The following is a 20,350-nucleotide window of genomic DNA, read 5'->3' as shown; positions in this document are numbered from 1 at the left end:
GTGAAAGATCCTGCTCTATTTTTTGGGGTGAAGAAGGAATCATCCACATAAGCTTGTGCAAACATGGGCTTTCTGCCATATATCTCTAAACCATACAAGACATCAATATCCACAATGTGATCTATATACCGAAGCATCAGAAGAGTAGCTATTGCATATAGCAGTGCACTTAGTGGGCATCCTTGTCTCATTGATCGATACAAAATCCACTGATCAGAAATGTCCCCAGATATGATGCAGGCAGCTTTATTGTCAGAGTATAACCAATATATAACATGCTGCATTTTACTCAAAAAACCGAAGCACTGCATGGTTTGAGAGATGAAGTCCCATTGATATTCGAAATTGCCTGTGTCTTTGTCCTTCAGGATGTGCACAATTGCTCCGTGACCTCGTTCTGATGGGATGTGCAAGTTGTAGTGAGTTGTCTTTTGATTCCATTATTCTTACAAAAAGCGTCAAAAGCTTCTCAAGTAGATTCTCCTCCATTGTTTAGTGTGGAATCTCTTTACTACTCTATCTTGGCCTTCCACTGTCTGGATTTATCAAAGGCTTGAGACTTCTTCCCTAGACAGAAAACCCAAACCGTGTGGCTACGAAGTCAAAAAGTAGCGAGAATTTGTGAATAAATGTGTTGACATGGATCCGCATATGTTGGAGTATACAACTCCAATGGAGCTTTCTCCCTTGATGTGGCCTACTTTGGAAATGGTTCCTTGTGTTGCTTGCCCTCGAAGCTAGCCTTGCAGATTCCATCCATGCTTGCTATCAGAAAACAAGAGTGGAAACAAGCTCTTGACCCTCCACATTTACAGATGATTGCATATATGTCCAGTGAAATTTGCAGATATTCTTAGCAGCTTGAGGCATAATACATCAGTGCATAGTGCCATAGAATGGAGTTGCAGAGCCGAAGAACAAGGTTGCCCAATAAGTTTTGGTTGGATGTGATTAGGTGTGCCAATTGTGTGCTCAAGCAAGCACCAACATGGGGCATTGAAGGCCATCACTCCTTATGAAGCATGGACAGGACGGAGGCCTGTGATCTTATACATGCTGGTGTTTGGGTCCTCGGCATATGTAAATGTTCCGTCTCAGCTCAGGCATAAGTTAGAAGATAAGGCTGTCAAATGCCTTTTCATTGGCTACAACTCACAGAGCAAAGGATAGAGGTTGTATTAGCCTAGCACAGGCAAGGTTATTGTTAGTAGAGACATGGTTTTTTCTGAGAATGCAGCTTTAACTTGGCTGGACTGTAAGAAACAGCTATCTATAGAGCCTCTGAGGTGTTTGATTCCTTGCGGCCCCTTTTCAGTTAAATACAGATTCAGATGAGATTTTGCTGGTTGCACATCCAATGCTTCTAGCAGTTCACAGTCTCGTCATGATGCCAATGTTGAGCCTGATTTGCAGCCACTTGATGATCATGTTATTGACATACTCACAAGAAACGTTGCGTCCGTTTTGTTGTTTTGGGATTTTGACGCGTCACTATGAGACCCGTAATGCAGGCACGCTTGAGTAGAGGGTATGCCTCATTGGCCAGACTAGAGAGGCAGTGCTTCCGCTCGCACTTTCAGGATCCACGCACCAAGGGGTTGCTTTTTGACTCCTTGGCTCGCCCAGCGGGGATGTACAGCAGCCCTTGTTGGGGGCCAGACTTGTTGGATATAGAGTGGGCCCGTGTTGAGCAGCTACAGGTTCTCATGTTATCACGGATGATTCATGGTAAGTCATTCGTTCCTCACCAGATCATTCAGGCTGAGTTTGGGTCACCCCCTTTACAGCTAGATGCTGCATTTCAGGTCATCACATATGTGAACCGAGTTAGGGAATATGGGGATTATACCTCGGGGCGTAGTAGGCTACCATGGATAGCTCTAGGTATCATGTGTACTATGAGATCCGAGGACGTTTCCACTGCCTCTTCAGAGATAGTTATGGGATTTTAGCCCATTTCCTCTCCTACCCAGACCAGCGGTGTTTGGCAGGTTTCATTCATGAGGCACTTAGACACCGCGAGAGGATACTCCGAGCACGGAGACAGGAGCAGACTTCTTCCTCGGTTGATCCCTCTCAGAGCTCTATCACGGAGTTCTTTCAGCTAGATCACATGGACCCCAATGAGACGAGGCCTCGACATGATTGTTACCCGGAGCCTGTGACCTGATAGCTCAGACAGAGGGTCGACACACAGATCACACTTGGAGACATCCCCTCCTTGTTTAGAGTCGGAGCCCGACCGACGGGGGTCACAGTAGCCTTGGTTAGACGCAGAGCTACGACCAGGAGATGTGCTAGGACCGCACCTCTGAGTGGCCGACAACACTCTATTGCCGATTTCATGCCTCCGCTGCCTCATCCATCCTAATATCTTGCTGTTGCTGGGGATGATGATGATATTGATGATGATGCTGAGATTGATATATAGTCGACCATCGACATGACTATGTTGTACTTAGGACTTAGGACTTAGTACTGCCATTTTGCTTAGTGAGTGAACTCCCAGTGAAGCTTAGCTTCTACAGAGATCACTTCTTACATATCACAGCGGAGGGTTTCATTGACCCACCATGATACACACAGATTCACCTACCCCACTCGCTGAGGATCTCTCTTGGGCAATTCCGGGTCTCTTTACACAGACTTCGCATCGAGAGCGGCAGAGCAGAGCAACTACCCATGGAGCGGCGCATATGCACACTATGTGACATACAGGAGGTTGAGACAGAGGATCATTTTATCTTCAGGTGTCCTGTGTACTATGAGATCCGAGGATATTTCCACTGCCTCTTCAGGGATAGTTATGGGATTATAGCCCGTTTCGTCTCCTACCCAAACCAGTGGTGTTTGGCAGGTTTCATTCATGAGGCACTTAGATACAGGATACTCCGAGCACGGAGACACAGGAGCAGACTTCTTCCTTGGTTGATCCCTCTCAAAGCTCTATCACGGAGTTCTTTGAGCTAGATTCTTCAGGGATAGTTATGGGATTATAGCCCGTTTCGTCTCCTACCCAGACCAGTGGTGTTTGGCAGGTTTCATTCATGAGGCACTTAGATACAGGATACTCCGAGCACGGAGACACAGGAGCAGACTTCTTCCTTGGTTGATCCCTCTCAAAGCTCTATCACGGAGTTCTCTGAGCTAGATCACATGGACTCCAACGAGATGAGGCCTCGACATGACCATGACCCAGAGCCCGTGACCCGACAGCTCAGACAAAGGGTCGACACACAGATCACACTTGGAGACATCCCCTCCTTGTTTAGAGTCGGAGCCCGACCGACGGGGGTCACAGTAGCCCTAGTTAGACGCAGAGCTACGACTAGGAGACGTGCCAGGACCACACTTTTGAGTGACCGACAATACTCTATTGCCGACTTTATGCCTCCACTGCCTCATCCATCCTAATATCTTGCTGTTGCCGAGGATGATGATGATATTGATGATGATGCTGAGATTGAGATATAGTCGACCATCAACATGACTATGTTGTACTTAGGACTTAGTACTGCCATTCTGCATTTTTGCATTTTGCATTGGTATGGATGCTCGTTTAGTAGCTCCACTACCATAGCTTGTTGTATCAGGATTTTCACAGTCTCATAGATCCATCGGTCTTCCGAATACTTTAATAAACTTTCTTTCTCTCTATCACTATCACTATCTGGATCTGAATCTGTGGATTCTTTGCCATGGGAACTCTCTTGCTCCTCTACCCTTGTTGCCATCTCCTAAAAAGGAATCACTAGTATGACCACTAGTAGTAAGGGTACGACCACGACCTCGCCGTCATGTATACCATCAAAGTGAAGATGAAGGGCCAGTGTTTGCAATCATGGGTGTTGTACTAGTAGATGTTTGTGCAATAACCCTTGATTGTGCACGCGTTACACGCCGAAAGCGTGCCTCATCCTCTTGAAGAAAATCATAAGCTATATCCTCATCACTGCTGAATGATATATGAATATTCTCCCCTTAAGCCATGCCTTGCTCAAGCTTCTTAGAACTTCTGGATCGAGCTCTTTGACCTTCCAATTTAGCACATATGTACTGTCTATGTCTTTGAAACGCTCCAAGAGCCGAACATTGGCATTTACATAGACCAACCTAGCCTCAACCTGTAACATGATAATAACATAAAACGTAAATATTTCTAGATAAAATAAGATTGAAAATGCATCTAGATTCTAGTCGTGATTCATAAATCGGATAAGGCTCAAGATTCGAGAGAATTGAAAATACATCCAAGCAATAAGTTGGATTACCTATTTCTCTGTTTAGTATGAATGTATGTGCATATGCTCGATATGCGCTTAGCTATGCCATAGTGCAGTCCTAGGACAATACTCGAAGAGCTAGTCTTTGTAAAGTGGGAGTAAGCCGTCCATTTTATCTTCCCACCATGAAACATCATATCTTCTTTGCTCTAGACTCATAGCCACATCTCACTTGAACTGGCTATAGTCAAGAACACAGAGCGCAGACTCCCTCTCAATCCTATAAGATGAGTCATGGGAAATGCTTTAGTGTTAGAATCTAGATAGGATAATGGATCTAGATTAGTCGAATGGCATGCATGATCATTGATGCCACATAACTCAAAGACTCAAGAGAGGTTGGACCTTGCAAGCATAAGCTCTTAGCAATTGATCATATGGTATACTAAGACCAAGAATTCCAATCAAGATGCTTTGTAGTAAGTACTTAAATTCCTTGCTCTTCAGAGGTCAAACTCTATCCACATGGGATATCCAGCCAGCCATAAGAACAATATTGGACCAGTGACTTTTCTCCTTGTATAAGAGATGCAACATATAGGAAATAATATGAATTGGTTTATGAAATCAATTCCATCTTTTTGTCCATATTTGACAAAGATGATCCATCCTGTAAATTGCAATGTATGAAATTTTAATATTGTGTGACAACACTCTCTAAATTCAATGTATTATGTAACATCTTTGATATTATAACAAAGAGTTTGCATACCTATCACTTGAGAGACATCTACAGTTAAGCATACTCTCTTTAAGATTTTGCATGTAGTGGTAGAGATGACTCATTGTACTTCCCTCATAGTCAAATAATCTTAAAATGAAGTACAAAGGTGTGTTGGCGGCTTTTATGGCTGTGGCTTCTTCCCAAAAAGTATTGTCCAGATATTATAACAAAGAGTTTGCATACCTATCACTTGAGAGACATCTACAATTAAGCATACTCTCTTTAAGATTTTGCATGTAGTGGTAGAGATGACTCATTGTATTTCCCTCATAGTCAAATAATCTTAAAATGAAGTACAAAGGTGTGTTGGCGGCTTTTATGGCTGTGGCTTCTTCCCAAAAAGTATTGTCCAACATGTAGGAAGTTGTGGTACGTGCTTCCACTTTGTGGCTTCTCCTCCAAGCTTCCTACTCTTCACTACAAACGAGACGCGTGGGTGCATCTTTCGTTTGTGTCATCCTAAATTTCAGCATAAGTTAAGATTCAAGAATCAAAATTTGAAAAATAAGTATTAAGAAATGAAATTGAAAATGAACTCTGTATTAGCTAGCTCTTGACTTACCTTTGAAGAATAAGAAAGAGATAACCAAATCTTGTCTTGGATGGCTTGACAAGATCATATTTGCATACAACTCTAAGAAGAGCTAATGCATTGTTATGACCTTGATGATTTGGGTTGCTTTATTAGGCGTAGATTCTACCCAATCCAACTTTGCAATGTCCTCCATCATCAAGTCCCAAGAGTGTGAGAAGCACATGGAGTCATATTGTGGCCGAACCTCGTCAATGGCATGCCGAATATACCCATAAATCCATTCCTTAGTGATACTCAAGACAAGGGTAGAGGCATCAACTACACAAAGTAATGTAGTACCAGCTCAGCTGCATTGACTTGTTGGGAGCCATTGGACTTTGTAGCTGGTCTTATATATGCTTGTAAGCTTGAACAACAAGCCCCTAGGGATGCGTGGAGGTGTTTGTCTTTGAGTCATTGATACATTCACCCTGTCTTGTTTTGGTGTGATGTTCATCTCAGTTTATTGTGTGAGCGTTCTCTTGTGCTTGTGAGATAAATCTGCATCTTGAGCTCCAACAATTGGTATCAGATCAGAAATCTCTGAGGATCTGTGAAGTGTCAAGTGAACTCTTTAGAGGTCATCTCATTTCAGGATTCTCCACCAAGATTGAGTCTGAGAGAACTGTGAGGTCTTGTAGTTGGTCAGAGTCTGAGCGTGAGTTTTGGAGCTTCAAAAGGTTGAGAAGACAGTTAGTCCAAAAGTTAAGAGTCTTATCTTGCATCAGCATCATGCATGGAGTAGATTTTGTAACTTGGCTTTCAAGCGACATCCGAAAAATATATTTGAAGGTGTTTTGTATAAGCGATGCATTGGTACCAAAGCATCATTATGGTCTTTATGAGGGCATGTGAGAATTTGTCAAGAGCCTCCTGCCGTTGTCAGAGATTGAGTGTGATGGGTACTTGGACTAAAATCTACTAGTCTATTGACATTGGGCAAACCAAGATTTCCCATCGACAGAAAAGTTACTTTATTGGAATGGCAAGTTATTTCATTGGAATCCACGTTCATTGGCAAGAATTTCTTGCCTTGACAATTTGAAGGTAACTTTTATTTGCTAGCGATGGAGATTTGTAGCTACATCAACGCTGAAGTTTGTGTTGGATTGGTGGACGTAGACTTTTTGGTGATCAAACTTGAAGACAACTATGCTTTTTAGTTCAAATTTGAAGTCGTAAAAGCCTTTCTGTGATCCTGTGTGGATGGATTGCCGTTTCTTTCTAAGTATTTTCTTTTAGCCTTTTGTAGATGGCGACAAATTTTGGGCCCTTTGTGGGTAAGTTTCTTATTGAGTATTTCAGCCAAATCTGTGGGAATGGCTGAGTATTTTCATTCCTATTTTTTTCCCACTCGGGTTAAGGGGGGCTGTTGGATTTCTTGGTAATGTTGGTAAATCTCGTGGGGAGGAGTCTTTCCCTAAAGACAAAGGATGGTGGCCACTCGTCAGAAATAGATGCAGTAGCCCATATAATGCTAGTTCTAGTCGGTTCTCTCATAGCATCTCTCTTATCACTCCGTGCGTTTTGGTGACTCCATGAGAGTCGGTAGGAGCATTCTTTGATGGCATCTATGAGACATTAGTGAGCTGGCAGGATTTTCTAATCGGACTACTCTATGCATGGAGGCTTTTAGAGCTCTTGTGTGAGAGCAGCTTCTCGGGAGCATACTGCGTGTGTAGCAGTAAATCTTACAAGCCTGTGTGGCGACATCTCTACGACTGTGTGTCAGTCGGAGTCTTTTTCTCGTCATTTTATGAAGCTCAGCTGCAGTGACTTTTTGGGAGCCTTTGTGGCTTTGTAGCTGGTCTTATATATGCTTGTAAACCTGCACAAGCCCGGTAGGGATGCGTGGATGTGTCTGTCTTGGAGTTATTAATACATTCGCCCTATCTTGTTTTGGCTTGAGTTCATCTTGGTTTATAGTTTGAGCATCCTCTTGTTCTTAAGAGATAAATATGCATCTTGAGTTCCAACATGAATGATTGGTTACTGGCATAAGAACGAGCACTCTGACGTGGACATCTGTGAAGTGAAAGTAGGAGACCCCAACATGTAGTTCATGATCTGCCATGTGATTGGTGTGTGCATCCCTGAAATCTAGACCATCTCTGCAACCTATTGCACACGATTTGCTCATGTGCATTGCACATATCCAATAAATATTTTCCATATTGTATGACTTTGGCCCCTCATGTATGTCTACTGCTATGCCAGTGTCATTTTGTGGTAGTACAATAGCTTCTTCCTAAATGAATGAGACATCCATCTACGTCATTGTTGGACTAGAATGAATTCTCTGGATGTAAGTACTTGAGGGGTTTCTAATTTTAAAGGAGGGTGCTGACAGGCTCTAGATGCTTTCATCTCATCAATATTGTATGCTTTCCATTCATCTTGTGCAGCTATCCATGTAAGCTGTTGTGTGCAATGATTTCACAATTAGATCAACCTTTTGTATTAGCCAGCTTGTCAAGATTTGTGATTTGTGGTCCTTTTTACTTTACATGTTTCTGTTAGGGTCTTTTATTTCAGGGTAGGAGGCTAAGTTCTTTGATATATGTCAAAAGCGGGAGAAAAAGTAAAGTTGTTAAAATTCTTGTTTGTGCACACCACAAGCTTTTTTTCAAATAAAAGAGTAGGCTCTATTTGTAATAACTTTTACATGTCCTTGTATTGAAAGAATTTACACTGATGCACAAGAAAATGGAGACTTTGGAAAAAGTAAAATTGTATATCTCAAATGACCACAAAAGTTACATGACAAATTCTTGGAGTTAACAGATGAAAGTATTAAAGTCTTGAATCGCAGTCACTTTTTGCACTATTTCCTGTTTTCATCTGTAAGCTACTTGTCTTAGTTCTTCCTCTTTTCCTCCTTCCAGGTTGGCTGAATCATATTAGGATTGAGAGTTTCCTCATCCATGCTTGCCTTGTTGTGCAGACTGCACGTGATGTTTCTTTGCAAGATAGGTGTAGAATCAACTATTTGGCTTCTAGTATTGTTGCACTTTCCCAGGTAAGAAACTCAACATATGCAAAAGTATCTCCGTGGAAGTTTATGAATGTGAAAGTGATGCTTCATGGCTCGTCTTTTTATAATCCTATGTGGGTTATCTTTTTGTATCTTGCTAATAGTATTGGGAAATGTCCACAAGCGCATAGGAGAAAGAGTGCCCACAAGCTCCTACTTAGGATACAAGGTTCTCTCTTGTGCGTTGAGTGAGAAAATTATGTTTTACACACAAGCATCTTATTCTTTTAACCTCAGTCTGTCTTTGCACCGTTTGGGCTGCCTGTGTGTGTATACAATGGCACCCTCCGATAAAGAAATCTCTTTCCTAGTTATCATTCTAAAGCACCTAGAGCAATATTATCATGAGCAAGTAATGCCAGAAAGATCCTTCTAAATAAGGCAATGAATGCATAATTCGGTTTTCCCTCATATTCTCATTATACAAAGAGTGACGTGCATCTGTGCATCTAATATACATCAGCATGTGGTATACTCTTTCCTCATTGTAGTCCTTGCACTTCATGCCTGCTTACTTAATTGCTTGTTTGGCGAAGGTTAGCTTGTAAAAGAAGTATGTCACAATGTCTAACTAATAGGATACTAGATTACAACTGAAGAGCTTCTACAGAAAGGTGATGATGTATTGGAAATTTGACATTTGTCCCTTGTGGAGTGCACGGTGGAGTTGGAGGCATTTTTTCAAGAATTACCAGCCTCCTTGCATTTAGCAGATCATTGAAGTACTAGTCTCTAGAGATAACTCTGAAACACCACAGGGCTTTCTTTTTACCTTTAAAAAGCCAATTTTCCAACTACGCTTAATGCCTGCCCTACTTCATTGCTTGTTTTTCCAAGCAGGTAGACCATGCCTCTTGAAGAAGATGCATGCCACAATATCAAACTCATAAAGATAGTGGATTAAAACTAAAGAGCATATCTTCGCTAAATTACAGGAAAGCAAAAGACTTTTGACTTGAACGAATGTTTTTTGAACTACCGGCCTTCAATGGATCATGTAAGATCCTGCTATTTTATTGTAAACAGGCCTATTATAAAGGAAAAGGGCTGCATGCATTGGCAGGCACACACGCCCGTGTAAAGCACTGGCCACTTTATTTCTTTTACAGAATCTTGTGTTTATTCTTCTTCTTTTTGGAAGCACATGCATGTGACATGCAAGCGTCCGTGCATGTGCACCTGCATTGCTCCTGCCCCTCCCCTGCATATGCATTGAAAACTGTGGACTTAGAATCTTGTAAAGTGTTCTATGTTGGATGAGCAGGACTATCAATGCCATCGTTAACCCTAAGTTTTCCTTTTGATCCATTGAGGCCCTAAATCTGTTGAAGAGAAGAAGGTACTCTTGTCTTGTGTGTAGCATTCCCTGATGGTCGGTCCTGAGTAAGCACCCTGCATCACATATTTGAATTGCATGAAAAGCTATGTGATAATGTGAAATGTAATGATGAGACGGTTATTTTTAATAACACGAACATGTATTTTGCTGTAGTTATGAACTGGGTATCCTATGCCAGGAATTTCAATAAAAGGATCTACTAAATGGCATAGCCTTTATGTGAATTAAGGTTCTTGGATAATATTTTGTTGCAAAGATTAAAATGTTTAAAGAGTTCTCATGACCATATTCACATCATCAGGAGAGGTAAAATTTTAACCAGGTAGTTTTATTTGGGGCTCCACTGTCTTGACCTTTTCCTTAGCTGTGTGATTCTATGTGGCTTGGTAATCAATAGCGTTTGAATGATGCTTGAAACTTTAAACTCATTGCATTAGTTAAACCTTAGATTTAAACATGGGGTGGAGAGCCAGCATAGGGATTGTGAATCCTAACTAAGATAGAATTGACGGGAGACCCAAGGTTGGCAATTAAACATTTATCTCAAGTTCGATGGTGTAGGTGAAAGACTAAGGGTACTACAGTCATTGCATTGTCCATAAACTGGTGTTTGTGTATGACATCAACACTAGGTCATCCATGACATTAGGGCAGTAGCTTATTGGATACGTGTCTAAGACTTACTATGCTCCCCACTGAACATCTATTCCATATTATAAATGGAAAAATCATCTCCAGAGGACATAAGATACGTTTAATATGTTTGCTATGCTATATAGCAACATAACACTGGCTGGCCAGTGGCTTGTTAGGAACAAGGAATCATGAGTTTGTTTGAATCTCTTGTAACCACTAGTTTGTCAGTTTGACATGAACTTGATTTTGAAATATTCAAACTATCGGTTGTTTAATGTTTGTTGAGGACAATTGCTACTCCGTCATCTGTCACTCTGTTGGATATAATATTCATTTGGATACATGTTGGAAATATGGTAATATTTAAGGCAGTGGCCGATGTATTAGTTAATCGCCACCCTTTAGACCTGTGGCTGGCCACTAATGCCAAAGGTGCTGTCACAACCCTTTAAGCATGTCTGCACTTTCTCCTTTGCTGTTCTGTGAAAAGCAAAAACTCAGCTGCTTGCCATCAAGAGCTGCTGATCCCAGTTTGCCTCCAAAGTCCTTAACTGTGCCGATGTCGAGAGCTTTTATCACTGGCTGGCTGATATGGCCTCCCTTCAGCCTCAACCCCATTCTAGAGCACCATGCCACTGCGTATGAACTCTTACAGCTCTTTAATGAGCCATGACCAGCCTGTGGCTACCACTCCCTCAGTCACACGCATTGTGTCTGTGTACTCAGAAGCAGAGAAGCTGCAAGAGAAAGAGGGCTCTAATTCATGTGGAGAATATGATAGGATGAGGAAAGAAACAACATATGCACCACAGATATCAAGGTAGACCTATGAATGTGCAACTAACATCGGAAACAAATCTTGTATACCTTCATATTCTAACAAGACGTATGGCTGACCATGTGAACTTCCTATCAAGAGATGCAGCTTGTGCTCTCTCATCCTTTATCTTATGTCGCAAGACATAACACACTTGAGTCTCTAAGATATTAATCACTTGAATGGCCAGCCAGCTAGAAAGCATGTGCTTTCTAAAAGCTGGGCTTGCTTTCTTGCCTAGAATAGGTGTTTTTTAAAGAAAGTTGAGTTCTCTCTTTCTGGGTGGCTTTAATGCCTTCCAGATCAAGTGGGTCCTTCATTAAATAGGAGGGTAAGGAGTTTCCCCCCCTAACCATGGGTAGTGGTTGAGTTAGTAGTATAGTCAATTTTAACTCACCTTAGGTTTTAGGGTGTTGTCATGTTGATAGCCCTCTTGTATGTTATTCTTGCAACTTCAATTAACCTCAGCTCCTTTCTTCATATCCAAACCCCACATTTAGTATTAGTGCAGGCTGCCCCTTACCTCCCCCCCCCCCCGCCACCTCTTGTGCCCTTGGGGACAATTTTTGTCACAAAGAACTAGAATTTCGTCACGAGAGTTGCTGCTCCAGCCCGTTTCTGATCAGCCACCCTATTTTTTAGTCTTGGTGTGGAGCATACTCTTGGAGCTGTTCTCCCACTGGCTGCCCCAAAAATAGAGTGAACAGCTGGCGTTTTGACGTGATTTGAGCTGATGAAACATTGATTTTCTGTCCGAGAGCTGTCAACTCATCACTGGAGGAGTCCTATAACAGGTTGCCTTCATCTATAGCCTCTATACAGCTAGGGACTGTGTTGGGAGTATTTGGGAGTATTTCGAGGCTGGTACAGTCCTTAAATCAAGCTTGTCAAAGTCTATTTTGTTTTGACCAGGCCACCTGCTGGTTTGATCTGTCACCTCACGTTTGAGGTGGTTTTCTGATATTTTTTGACTTATCCCACCTCGGGGGAGAGCTATCTTGCTGGCTACTCAGCGCAGGTCGTTTTTGAGAAAAGCTAATACCTTAGAGCTCAAGCTGATATTATAGGTCTGAGTCTTCCATTGAGGCAGGAGGACGAGCTATGGATAGTGAGCTGGCAGATGATACGGCTGTTTTTTGGATGCCACACCACAGACACTCACCTCGTTCAGGACAGCCTTGGATTTGTTTCGCATTGCAGCAGGGGCTCATATTAATTGGAACAAATCCAATGGCTTTTGGATTAGTGATAAGGACACTCTAGACCGGGGGATTGACATAGGATTCACTTGGATTCAGAGGAGTGTTTCCATCAGGTACCTAGGATGCCACGTTGGGGGCGGGCATCTCTCCAGCACAACAATTTACTCCCGTGTTGGAGAGCATCAAGAGGAAACTCATTTTTTGGAGTTCTGTCAGACTTGACCTTGCATCCAGAGTAGTGGTTGCGAACCAGGTATTATTGGCTATTGCCTGGTTCGTTTGCTCATGTTGGTGCAGATCTAGAGCTTGTATCTCTCAGCTCATGAGACCTATTAGGAACTTCCTTTGGAGTGGGTTAGATGGCACCTCAGATGTTGTAGCCAGGGTGGCTTGGGAGACTCTCATTCTCCCCATAGGGGAAGGAGGTCTCAATATTATTGATCCGAACTTGCCTTCTCATGGGGGAGATTGGATGGACAGCTCGGGATGGAATTTTACTTCAGAACATCTTAGATCTCCCTCTTCCCCTCTCACGGCTTCCATTCTGAAACCTTGGGACAGTTTTAGAGACACTCTTGAGAGGGTTACACCCTCCTCTCCCAAAGAAATAGACAGGCAGCCAGTCCTGTGGAATGAATCTATTGGATGAGCATGGTAGATCACTAATTATATGCAGTGGTCTAGATGGGAGAGGGGACCTGCTTCCACCACAGGTGCCTAGAAGGCTTTTAGAAAGCTTCGAGAGGATCATAGACTCTTATTATTTAGCCATCTCAGAGGGAGTGTAGTTGGGATGCAGCAGATAGAGGCAGCCATACTAGCAGAGTGGATAGATATAGATGACATGCCGATCACAGAGTCCACTTGGTTGGGAGCTTTCACGGGGATGGGTGTTCCTTTACAGGTTATTGCCTTCTGGGATGCACATGAGGAGACCCTTGTCTTGATGTTCAATCGGGAGGCAAACTTCTCAGATTTTCATATGATGTTCTTTTGGAGATTGCATGGAGTGGGGCACATACTCAGTGGTATCTTGATCTTGACCCTGTTTTCCTAGCACTTGGGTCTTGGAGACTCTGGTTATGTGGTGGTTCTCCCATCAGGTTCTTGTAGTGGGACTCAGGGGAGTGGGAATGGATTGATGAAGGGCACCAAGAGAAGAGCAGCCCCTTTTTTTGTTACATAGTCAGAAATGCCAGGAGATTTCAGCTTAGCAGTAGAGGTTGGAGGCCCTCCAGAGCTACTCATTGGGATAGTTTTCAGGTTTCTACAGAGGTGCATAATTTTTTTTGGAGGAGGCTCTGAAAATCCCTTACAAATAGAAAGATCACTCTCTTCTTTTGGTTTTCTATTCATGGAGGGATTGCAGTGAACCTGTGGAGATCGATTTGGGGCTGACCCTACTTGTCCTCGATGCCACGTAACAATTGAGTCAGTTGAGCATTGCCTCTGGGAGTGCAGATAGACGAGGACGATTTGTAAGGGTGTTGCCATGATTCTTTGCTTATTTCGTAGAGCACCCTTCTTCATGACTTGGAGATTAGTGGCATGGTTATCTCTTAGTGGCCCTTAGGTGTTATTTCGAGGGACATGACTCAGACTTCGTTTTCATTGTATGACGACACTCCAAGTTGTTCCCTTCATTTCTTTCAGAGTTGCTTGTGCATCAGTAGACACATCTTGGGAGATTCTGGCTAGTATTGCAGCTTGGCATATTTGGAGGGCTAGACGTACGGAGGCGATGAAGGGTTCACAGGTTCACCCTTCCCAGTCTATGGCCAGTATATGGACTGATACTATACACACACTATGGCCATTAGGCTGATACTATATGGACTGATACTATACACACATTGATGGCCATCTGGGTGAGCATGCAGGAATCCTCCACAGCAGCTATAGCCAGGAGGGATACTTTTTTCAGAGTTTGGAGGGTATCTCCGTTCTTCTCTAAGTCTTCTTCAGGGCATAGTTTTTTCCATACCTTACCATACATATACGGCATACGGGTATGGAAGTATGATTGGAGTATTGATCAGCCCCTGGGGCTGAATCATACGTGACTCTAACTTTAAAGAAAAATAAAACAGGAAAATATACATTGTACACATTTAATTGACAGAGAGCTACAAAACTTTCGACTTCAAAAAACTGATTAAAAAACCTTTTCGTAAAGGTCTGGGAATCCCGTTTCCCTTCCGAAAAAAGCCAAGTATGATTGGCCGTACCATGCGCATACGGAATAATTATTTCATACACGTATGGTTCAGCCAACCATACGGGTACGGGCCCAACTATGCTTCAGGGTTGAGGTGGCATTTTCAGCCTCCACCTTGGATTTTTGTTAGCTCCTTTTGAGCTGTTTTTTTTCTCTGTATGACATGATGTACTCCCGCATTTGAGCTTGCTCTTGCAGCTTTCATTCATACTTAATGAGCTAATCTTTTTGAGAGAAAAAAAAAACAACTAAAAAATTTCAAGTATAGCCTTGCCTTGGCAGTAGTGCACCCTTAAAACAGAGATTTCTAATTGAAAATCAGGGACATTGCAGTGTGTTTTTTAATAGCTAAGCAGTGGGTTGTTTGGGGCAGATTTGATGCTCATTGATACTTTTCAAATGGTCCATTTATCAGTTCAGAACTGATATATTCAATCTGCATTTGCCTAGCTAAGTATTGGCTTGTGGAACAGTGTTCTCTTTGTTGATGCAGTATAATTCACAGCACGTGAATTTTGGGACTTTTTGTGCAAAGTCAGAATCAGATGTTTTTGGAGTTTCGGTCTGGATAAATTATTCCTTCTAGATCTTTATGGTAAAGAATCTTTTGGCTGCAAAGAGTCGAAGGGGTTTTGTTACAAGTGAAGATGCCCGTCCAAGAGATGCAGCCATTGCTCCTGGTACATCTCAGCAAGGATGTAAGCCCCCAATGAGGCTTGTTGTACCCATTGCACCTGTTGCTTCTACTAAGACCAAAGGAGATGGGATGTCAAAGACGCCCAAGCTTTGTCACTCATTACTTCGTCTGCTAAGAGGTTCCTTCTATCTCATATTCCACTCCAAGATTTTTGCAGAAAAATCAGATCAGTCTATTCAGAGCAGCCGGTAGAAAATTAGAATATTCAGCGTGCACATGCTGATGCATAGCGAAATTTCAGCTCCTCTCTCCAGTAGGACAGGGCTGGTTCAAGATTGGACAGGTGAGCAAACTTGTCAATTCAGCTTGGATGAGTTCATCACTGTATGATACACAAGAACTGAGCAGTTTTGAGGATGCTCAAGATGGTGATCGTTGGTTGAGGGCCATGCAGGTAGAATTGGATTCTATCATGAAGAATAGTACATGGGAACTGGTCGATTTTTCCATAGGGAAGAAAGCTCTTGGGACAAAGTGGGAACTGGTGTACAAGATTAAAAGAAGATCTAATGGTACCATTGGCACGTACAAGGCAAGATTGGTTGCTAGGGGCTATTCTTAGCAGAAGGGGATTATGATCAAATCTTTGCCCCCACTTCCAAGATGACTACCATCAGTTGTGTTGTTTCATTAGCTGCTCATTTTGCTGGAAAGTACATTAAAAGTAACCTTTCTCAATGGAGACATGCAGGAAGAAGAGTATGTGAGTCAGCCTGTTGGTGTTAAGATGCCTGGTAAGGAACATACAGTATGCAGACTCGATTTGGTACATTATGGGTTGCAACAAGCCCCATGGGCTTGGTTATATGAGGAAATTTTTACATTTTTGACCAATCAGGGTCTACAAAATAGTCCAATTGAGACTACTCAAGAAAGACAAAAAGGATTTACTTATTATCATCCTATTTGTGGATGATATGCTGCTCACAGGCACAAGTGAACAGAATTCAAAAAAATCTTGAAGCTTCATTCGAGACATTTGATTTGGGTTTGGTACACTATTATTTGGGCATTCAGTTTATGCAAACAGATGAAGACATTGTGCTCAAATCGTCAAAATACATTGAGAGACGTTGCAGAGGTTCAATTTTAGGACTGCAAGCCTATTTCAACTCTCATGGAGCCAAGGTTGAGTCTATCCATGCATGATGCAGGTGAATTTTTTGATGTTGTTGTATACAATCAGGCTATTGGATGCCTTATTTATCCCTGCAATATCAGTCTAGATATTCGCTTCAATGTATCCTAGTTGAGCAAAAGACACAGCATTGGTGTGATATAAAGTGTGTTGTATATGCAGGGCACTAAGTCTCTTGGTCTGTTCTATGCCTAGGGGGTGACTCCAACTTGCTTGCTTTCAATGTTTCAGATTGGTCTGGTGATTATAACACTAGACGCTCCACCAATGGAAATTGTTTCTTTATGGTCAGTTCATGCATTTCTTGGTTGAGCAAGAAACAATCCACTGTGGCACCTTCATCTTGTGAAGCTGAGTATAGGGCAGCTTTCACAACTACAGTTAAATGTGTATGGCCTTTCTGATGGTTTGTAGCCATCCACTCCTATACTCACTGACTGTCAGAGAGCCACTACGGTGGTGTGGAATCTTGTGTTTTCATGTGTCCACGAAACACATTGAGATCCATTATCATTATGCAAGAGCGAAGTTACATGCAAGAGAGATCACTTTCATCAATTGTCCTATACATCATAAGGTTGTCGATATTTTCACCAAGGCCCTCTCCACAGAAAAGTTTGAAGCTTTCTGTAAAGATTTGGACTTACTTCCATTTGTTTATTGAGGTCATTTCTTGTACATCGGGACATTGGGTTGTTGAAAATATTGTAATATTTAAGGCAATGGCCAATGTATTAGTTGATTGGGGCTTCTAAGGTTTTTTCCCCTAACCACAGTAAGTGGTTGAGTCAAGAGTATGGTCAGGTGTGGTGAGGTACAGATAAAAGATGTGTGTGGAATTGACGAATGCAGCTGGTTGGGCATGAATGAAGTGACAAATGAAGCTCAGGATATGTGATGAGAAGGTCATAAGATATGCAGTGGCAAGATTGAAAAAGAGGACATGACCTTGATGGCATTTAAAGCGAGAGCTATAACATCTGAGATCCAAGAAGAGTAGATAGGATTAGGACACAACCAAGAGATGACTCATGGGGAGAAAGAGTGGGGGAACGGGGGGTCAAGTAAGAACTTATTCCTCTTACATTGTGGTGATCACGATAAAGTTTTATACCTGTAGATACTAAACAAGCAGAGAAATGGTTTTTCCCTTTCCTCTGCAAAGAGTTGTCTTAAGAGTGAGACACAAAGATCTCGTTTTACAACTTTGATCGTCCTTGCAAGAAAATTAAAATAACCGATAGACCATCTACAATCGTTAAAGGAAAGAAAATATGACAATACCATACTTGAGAAACCTTTGTGTTCTTTTTATGGTGGATGGCAGCTACCTAGATATTATTCCATAGGTTCACAGAGTTTAATGGTCTCTAACCAAATGTGATAAGATCATTCGCGTCTTAGCCGAAACTACACCAATGGCATGGTTACACAAGAAAATAGTAATAATGATGCAGCAAATTGGTTTGAATTGAGGCAACAATACTAGTGTTAGGACCTCACTTGGTTATCCCCTTCAGATAGAACACCTAAGTGGAAAATTCACATAGTGATAGATGACCACGAAGCGAGACCTTGATGGGACCAGCCCTAACCTATCCTTGGGGTTAACTACATTGCAAGCTTGAGGTGAGATGAGTGATGGATCATCATTAACTCGCTTTCAATAGTCCAAAGTTTTGATGAGTGTAGTTCAAGGTAGTGCTAGTTTTAAATCTGATTACAAGTACGAGAGAGTTAAATTCTATGGATTCATTTACAGCTGTCTTCTCATGCGAGAGAGACTAAGAACTATTTTACTGGAGGAATTTCTATTGCTATACTGGACTTTGTGGCTTGTCAAGGAAGACATGTGGTATTCAAGGAATGAAACATTAAGATTAATCTTAACCCATGTTATTAGAGATTAGGGAGCTTTCTTATTCTGACCCTGCTAGGGGTCTATGGATTTATGTTGCATTGTGTATTCTTGTTAAAAGTCAAGGGGTGTTTAGAGGTGTCCCTAGCATTTTCTACCTCTCTCTCAAAGGTTCAAATGCCCCCTTTTTATATGACATTTTCACCTTAGTAGGGCCATAGTCAATTTTCACCTTGTTTGATTAGAGTGTGTTGCCTTTCTAGGATGCTTGTATTGATTCAATGGATTGTACATATGAGGGTGTGGAATCACAATTTTTAGTCATCAACATGCACAGCATCCTAGAACCATGATTTGCCTGTGTTTCTCTTTGTTGTTAGATTTATGTCTTAAAACTCGTTGATTGACTTGTTGACCCCTTAAGAATTGTTCTTTATGTGAAGAAAAATATATCAAGTTCAAGTAACATTTTTCATTGGTGTCCTACAGGGAATACCATTTTTTCATGCTGGTGATGATTTATTGCGTTCCAAGTCCTTGGATCGAGACTCTTACAATTCAGGGGATTGGTTCAATAGGTGAATTTGTGTTTGATTTATTCAATACATCCGTTGAGTAATGTTGATAGGTTCCAATTGATAATATCACCAAGGAAATGAAACGGCAGTCGGTACCTTGTCAGATCAGATTTTGATTTCCTTCTCATTATTTATGTCAGGTTGGATTTCTCATATGAATCTAACAATTGGGGTGTTGGATTACCACCAAAGGAGAAAAATGGAAGCAAATGGGACATGTAAGGTCTTCTTTCCTTCATATCCTACCTTGCCTACGTTGTTGTCTCGACTCTCTTGTCAAACCATTGTATAGGAAAAATGGTTACAAGTATATTGAAATAAGCTGTGTATGGAGTAATCAATAATTACGAGGGAAAGTCATTCGACATCTTTGGAATTCTGGAATGATATTCATCATCCTAGGCAGCTATTCTTGAAATGCCAATGGTCCTTGGTTACTAAAATATGTTTAACAAAGGGTGTTTTCTGCTGTGCGGCAACATGTGTGTGGCTATAAAAAACAAAGCATCGTATGCGATAATATATCAAATTTGCCATCATGAGTGAAGTGCCTCATGTAAACTAAAATATAGAAGGTCATTTATGAACTTTTAAAATAAGTTATATTTGTGGAGTAAGCAATCATTATGAGGGAACATTTTAAAATAAGTCATATTTATGGAGTAAGCCATCGGAATGTTCTATACCAGTGCTATGTTAAAATTCCTTAGGTTATGCAAAAACTCCATAGGTGTGTGAGATTCAAACCCTTCAGCCGGTCAACACATCTTGCCTCCACACAATTTTGTAGAACCTAGCTTGAGTTGCAAAATCAACACAAAACAACGCTACATTTAATGCTTTTACAAAATGTGGACCAAGATGGCCCAAAGCTCCCCTAGAAAGCTTCATACTATTCCTAGCAAGTAGCTCTAGTAAATGTCTCCCATATGTCATCAGTGGTGCATCTACATCTGCCGATTGCCTCATGGTCCCTAGCTCTGTTGCATCCATCTCCGGTACTATGAGGGAATCCTCATCGAAATCCAATAGGCCCACGTGTTTGTTCCTTGTACGTGCATTGAAGTTGCCAAGGAGGAGAGTGTCCCCGTGTCGGGAGAACTCTGTGATATCATCATGACTAGTCTCATATGGACTATGCCCGTTAGTGGTGACCTCTTGCGCATAAGATGATGTGTCTGGGAGAAAGTAACATACATCAATGAAGGTCGGCTGTGTGTTTGGTAACTGGACACGAATCCACATGTGCCTT

General features: G+C 41.8%; 1 protein-coding gene across 1 annotated transcript in view; it reads left to right on the top strand.

Moving 5' to 3' along the window:
- The window catches only part of LDA (limit dextrinase), a 215,739-nt gene that overhangs the window by 149,332 nt on the left and 46,057 nt on the right, over positions 1-20,350 (top strand). The window contains exons 24-26 of the mRNA XM_087370761.1: positions 8,526-8,600; positions 19,010-19,098; positions 19,239-19,316. Coding sequence (XP_087226887.1) covers positions 8,526-8,600; positions 19,010-19,098; positions 19,239-19,316 — 242 coding nt within the window. The remainder of the gene's footprint in view (positions 1-8,525; positions 8,601-19,009; positions 19,099-19,238; positions 19,317-20,350) is intronic.

Source organism: Dipteris shenzhenensis, chromosome 32, assembly GCF_047967505.1.
Source record: "Dipteris shenzhenensis isolate YYH24624 ecotype China chromosome 32, Dip_SZ_1.0, whole genome shotgun sequence".
Taxonomy (NCBI): Eukaryota; Viridiplantae; Streptophyta; class Polypodiopsida; order Gleicheniales; family Dipteridaceae; genus Dipteris; species Dipteris shenzhenensis.
This window is presented reverse-complemented; position numbering and strand designations above follow the sequence as displayed.